This window comes from Acinonyx jubatus, chromosome B1 (genome assembly GCF_027475565.1).
Source record: "Acinonyx jubatus isolate Ajub_Pintada_27869175 chromosome B1, VMU_Ajub_asm_v1.0, whole genome shotgun sequence".
In the NCBI taxonomy this organism is placed as follows: Eukaryota; Metazoa; Chordata; class Mammalia; order Carnivora; family Felidae; genus Acinonyx; species Acinonyx jubatus.
In genome coordinates, this window is record NC_069382.1 from 51,365,396 (window position 1) to 51,371,395 (window position 6,000).

Consider the following 6,000-nt stretch of genomic DNA (forward strand, 5'->3'; position numbering starts at 1 on the left):
GGAGGGAAACCGGCATTCTAGTCTCAGTGTCTTCATCCGTCAACTGGGAGCACAGTGGATAAAACCCGAATGAGTGTCCTCCACTAAAAGACACACGAGCAACTCAAGTAGCTAGTCCTGGCCCAGAGCTGGCGATCGGGGACAGAAACAGAAACTGCCTGGGTGCCACTGGAATTCTGCGTATGCTCTGAGCGCCTGCCTCGGGCGGTGCTGGGTTAGGGCCTTGGCCACCTAATGCTCACCTCAACTCCGTACCCTGGAGCCCCCTTCGCTCAATTCTTAGTCAGGACAGTGACCCCTCAGAGAGTTTAAGCAACCTTCCGGGGGTGGAGGTCAAGGACTCCAATCCAGGGCTCGCCGCTCCAGGAACAGGGAGTCCAGTGTGGCAAGGAGATGAGACCCTTTCCTTCCCTCCTTCCCTGTCCTCTTCCCCTGCCCCCTGAGAGACCTTCATTTTCTCCTGCTTCCATTCTGCTATCTTCCTCCCCTGCAGACACTTGCAAGGAGAGAGAAGTGGGTGGGGGTTCAGGTCTCTCTGGCTCTGACACCAGCAGATATGCTTTGCTGGGCTTTTAGGCGGCTAGAGTTTTTGGCTTGTCTAACGGAGGAGTGGTTGAAGCCATTTTCCCTCTCCACTCAGGGAGCTGCTCCTTCCCCAGCAGCAGAACCACCCTCTATGCACCTACCAACAAGCCCGACACACACTCCCAAGCGTTCCTGCCCCTTCCAGGCTGTGAGAGGATGAAGGCTGGCCTGCCAGACAGGGTCCTTCCTCTGCTGACAGGGGCTGTGCAGGGGACGCTGGGTGGGCTCCATCCTCTCACAGAGGTCCCTCTGCTGTCTTTCACTGTGTGACCTGTTCCCTCAGATTGCCGAAGGAATGGCGTATATCGAGCAAATGAATTCAATCCACCGCGACCTGAGGGCGGCCAACATCCTGGTGTCCGAGTCCCTGTGCTGCAAAATCGCTGACTTTGGCCTGGCCCGCATCATTGACAGTGAATACACTGTCCAAGAAGGTGAGGAGAGCCCCCATCTACAGGGAGACCTTGGGCCTTACTTTCCCCACCTCCCTAAACCCCCTTGGACTTCTCCTCGTTGCTACAGGGCAGAGCCTTGTGTGAAGAGATCTGAGAAGCTTTGTGGTTTTCACAGTTCTGGCCTTACACCCACCTAGATCAGCGTTTCCCTAGAGGCGCTCTGCAGGGCACTAAGAGGAATGGTTTTGGGTCAAGTAGGTTTGGAGATGCTGCATGGTCCATCCAGGCCTCCTTCAGAGATTCCTGATGCGCACCAACGTACGAAAGGCCCTGAGAAGTCTTGCAGCAAAGGAACGGCGTACGTGGGCTTCGCCTGGTCGCTCCCAAACGAATTGGAGCCCGAGATACTTTTTCCGTCAATGCCCCACAGAACTAGCTTTTCGCAGAACACACTTTGGAAAACACTTTTCTGAAGCATGAGCAGCAAACGCTTATAGCTGAATTAGGGTTCCCACAGAGCACTCTGCTTTAGTTCCTTAGTATACCCGAGGTGGGGCTTCTCTTCCCAAGGGGACTTGAAACGGCCCAATACATCGATCAAGTAAGCTGGCAAGCAAGCAATATTAGCTGAGCATGTTAATCAGTTGGCACGGGAGAAGGATCAATAGGGCTCGTCAGCTGAGGAAGCTTCAAGCTGGCTGGAGAGACCAAGAAAGCGAGGCGAGGTAAGGGGAAATCCAGTGCCGAGCTGTGCAATTTACTCTGAATGCTGACCAGGGCTGCAGCCGTCCACAGGGCTTCCTGGGACAGCAGGATTGGAATCCCCTCCTCACTGGGACCCTAGGTGGGACATGAGTCATCCGTCATCGTTTCCATTTGGCAGGAAGGGATTAGCTGAGGCAGGGACGAGTTAAGGGGATTTGCCCAAGCCGTGATTCCTGTGGTTAAACACATGAGGCGGAGAATGACTCTTCTGTCCCAGGTGGAAACACATGTTGGTGGCCCTCTGAAGCCCACTGGGCAATGACCCAATTGGGGTGATGGAGGTGGCATTTGTGTCACGTTGTCCTTCTGAGCTATGGAGCCCTAGTAGTGTCTGCACGTGCCTGGCCATGTGTCCTAGTGGGGCTTAGTGGCTCTCTGGGAGCATCTCCGTTGCATACAGTGGTCCAAGCCCTGCCAAGGGGAGGGAGCAGGTGCATAGGGACAGTCAGCCATGGCCTCACAAAGCTGTTCATGGCTTTTCTCACAGGCGCCAAGTTCCCCATCAAGTGGACTGCCCCAGAGGCCATCCATTTTGGGGTGTTCACCATCAAAGCAGACGTGTGGTCATTTGGAATCCTCCTGATGGAAATCGTCACTTACGGGCGTGTACCCTACCCAGGTAGGTGGCTTCATCCTGTTGGGACTAGGTGGGCTCCCTGCTGTCCTGAAATGGCTGTGATGACAGATATCCCATGCTTAGTGCCTGGGGCTGCCCACACACGTGCCAGAATGGAGTCCCCGCTGTCCGAACAGAGACCCATGCATGTCACTCTGGGGATGGAGGTTCCGCCTCCTTCCTCAACGTTGCTTCTGGCAACGGGGCCGCATGCCCTTTGGTCAGCAGAGGTCAGTGAGCCTCCGAACCCTGGAAGTAAGGACAGGTCAGGGTCTGAACTCAAGTTTACCCTGAATTGGTTTGTTCTCCGTTGGGGGCGGGTCGTCTCCCCCTTGGCCTTCCACCTTGGGTGGATTCCCCAAAGCCCTCTCCTGACTGTGAAATCTCCCAGTCTCCCTGTCCCATGTCTGGAGGGCGTGGGCAGCTTAGCCGCCTGCCGAAGAGCCGTGTCCCTGGGCGGGCTGGTGCGCCGTCATGAAGTGCCTTCCCAGTGAGTGATGGGCTTGGACCGCGGCGGGGAAGTCCCAGCTAAGCAAGGCAGGGTTCCCCACCCGGAGGACCGGCCCCACAACCTCCTCTCCAGCTGTCCTCCAAGCGATGGAAAGTGAATAGAGGGATGTTTAGGGGTGGCACTAGCCAGACAGCCAGGTGACCTGCCAGGGAGGGGACGCCGGTCTGTGCGCCTCACCTCGGCCCCGCCCTCAGCCTCGCTCTCCATCTCCTCCGCAGGAATGAGCAACCCCGAGGTCATCCGCTGTCTGGAGCGCGGCTACCGCATGCCGCGCCCCGACACGTGCCCGCCACAGCTGTACCACGGTGTCATCACCGAGTGCTGGCGGAGCCGGCCGGAGGAGCGGCCCACCTTCGAGTTCCTGCAGTCGGTGCTCGAGGACTTCCACACGGCCACCGAAGGGCAGTACGAGCTCCAGCCCTAGGCCCGGCTCGAGGACACGGGTCTGGCCAGCGGCGGAAGGGCCCGGAGATGGCTCGCGCCCCCCGCCCAACCTGTAGAACTGACGAGGCGTGTTCACCTCGAGGCTCTTACCCCAGCCCCAGGCCGACTGGAAGGGCAGGGAGGAAATGATAGTCCCGTTTCTAGATGAGGGAAGGAGAGAGAGAGGCAGCCACACAGGTGGGTCACGCAGCATGGACTCTGGAGATCCCATCGCAGTCCCACCCTTCTTGGGCTGTGTGACCTTGGGCAAGTTATTTAGCCTCTCTGTGCCTCCACTGTTTCGTTTGTACAGTGGGGGAGAACCATAATAGTACCTACCTCCTTATGTTCCTCCAGAGGATTACATTAGTTAACCCCAGTAAGATGTTCAGAATAGCGCCTGGCACACTCCTGGCACACCGTTAAGTGTTTGGCATCGTTGTAAGACTCCCCTGTGCTGGCGCCCAAAGCGAGAAGTCCGCGGCAAGTGGCTGGGAATCGCTCTGCTCCCACCTGTGCGGACCGCGCCCCGGCGCGGCTCCCTCTCTACTACCCCAGAAGCAGGACTGGGTCCCCCGAGATGTCCGCTCCGAGAAGTGTCCACCTGCTTCGGCTCTGGGCAGGTAGCTCTGACCTAGACTGCACTCCAGCACTTTGGGACTCTTCTGTAATAAAGTCACAAGATCTGACCTTTGCCGTGTCGTTACTGGTGACAAGCCTGGACATCGCTACATGACGTAGGTGGTTTGCATGAGTGGCGCAGCAAGGGACTCGCTGTTGGCCCCGGGTTTCCGGTGGAGCGCCCAGCTCCAAGGACAACACCAAAGAAGACTCCACGGTCATTGCCTTTAGGGGAGACTTGAGCACGGCCAGCAGGTGGCGCCCTCACCTCAGCAATCCTGGCCTCCGGGATGCTTTGCTCCGACAGCGGTAGCTACAAGGGTGCTGGGTGCACACAGAGAGAGGAGGGAGCGTCCCAGGCTCCAGTCTCGGGACCAGGCGCATTAACGATGCGCAGATGATCAGGCGATGGTAACACCAAAACCGTTCAAGGCTTCGCACTGCTCAGGCGGCTCGCTGTTTATTTTTTGTTTTATTTAGAGTAGATTTATTATAATAGATTATTATGAAATAGATTTATTATTGTAGATTTTTTGAGCTTTTAGGTTTACTGAAAAATACACGGAAAGTGCAAAGAATGCCCATCTACCCCTCACCCCGCCCCTCAATTTTCCCTGTTACTAACATCTTGCAATAGTGTGGTACGTTTGTTACAACTGATGAAACAAATCGACACGTTATTATTAACTAAAGCCCATAGTTTACATTAATACATTATTAGGATTCACTCTTTGTGTTGTGTTCTATGGGTTTAGATACATGCATAAATGATATGTATCACTATATGTATCACACTATCATATGTAGTTTCAGTGCCCTAAAAATCCCTTGTGCTGGTATTCGTTCTTCCCTCCCACCCTTTGAATCCCTGGCCATCCCTTTGCTATGTTTTGATGCTTCTGATCCTGTGATAACCCAAGAAGGTAGGACTATTACCATGCCACGTACAGAGGAAGAAACCCAGACACAAAAGAGCCTGGGTAGTACTCCCAAGGTCACACTGCTCATGAGTGCTGGGATGGGGATGTGGACCCAGCTGCACTGGGCAGCAGAGTACTGGGGAGGGGAAGGGCCTTGCTGCTGGCCTGGGAGAACCTCACAGAGGGGGCTGCCTCTGCAGGGAAACAGAGGTGACTAGGCAAAGAAGGACACGTGTCCGTATAGTCTTTGTGATTTCCAGAGTACATTCCCAAACTGTCTATAGATTCTTGAACAGCTCTGGGAAGTAGGCATCACCAGTGTCATTATGCCTACACTCTTCTCCACACAAGAAGTAAATGGCAGAGACTCTACACCGCCAGCTTGTCCCAAGGCTCTTAGCTGGCCAGTGCTGGACCCCAGATTTGAACCCATTCTTTGCCCTCGGCCCCTTGCCATAAGCTATTACGTAGGGAGCACAGCACTCTCAGGAGTAGGAGGTGTTTGTACCAGTAAATCAGGCAGGATCACCGAGTAAGTCTCACGTGGAGACCTGTGTGTGTGTGTGTGTGTGTGTGTGTGTGTAGCCAGCAATGTGGTCAGACTGGGGCTTGGACAGATCTCCCCTGGGCGGTCCAGTATTTAGGAGGCAGAGGGCTCCAGGAACAGGGAACTCTGTCCACGGGGCAGTGGGGGCCCCCAGAGAATTGTGGCTCCACCCCCACCCCCTTGGAACCAAGGGCTCTTGGGGGAGGTGGCTGCTGAGTCTGTCAAGAAAAAAAAATGTGACTCGGCCTTCCCCACCCTGGAGGGGGCTTATGGCCACACCTCATCTCCCCCAGAATCTCTGGAATTGGGGCTGTCACACCCAGACCCTGGGATGAGGGGGCATGGCCGGTGGGAGCTAAGCTGGAATTTAGGGCACCAGAGAGCAAACCGCCCCTGTGGAGGGTCAGGGGGAGCACCAGACGGAGACAAATCTGACCCTCAGGGCTCACAGATGAGGAGGACTTTGAGAAGACCTAAGGGTGCCTTTGGAGGTAGGACTGAAAAGAGCTAGGATAAGAAATGAGTCCCTCCTTCTGGCCTAGCAGCCTGGACCTACAGCCTGGGCACCACCACCCTGCCTCTCATGGTCCCTCTGAAGTGCTTTCCCAAGACCCGGG

At 55.6% G+C, this 6,000-nt stretch overlaps 1 protein-coding gene across 3 annotated transcripts in view; it reads left to right on the forward strand.

The window, feature by feature from the left end:
* BLK (BLK proto-oncogene, Src family tyrosine kinase) overlaps positions 1-4,560 on the forward strand; it is a 79,860-nt gene extending 75,300 nt beyond the window's left edge. The window contains exons 10-12 of one of the 3 annotated variants that reach the window (XM_053216689.1): positions 869-1,019; positions 2,233-2,364; positions 3,091-4,560. In XM_053216689.1, coding sequence (XP_053072664.1) covers positions 869-1,019; positions 2,233-2,364; positions 3,091-3,296 — 489 coding nt within the window. In that variant the 3' untranslated portion in view covers positions 3,297-4,560. The remainder of the gene's footprint in view (positions 1-868; positions 1,020-2,232; positions 2,365-3,090) is intronic. The other 2 variants (XM_015073148.3, XM_027069400.2) reach the window with 2 other exon arrangements.
* The last annotated feature ends 1,440 nt before the right edge of the window (positions 4,561-6,000 follow it).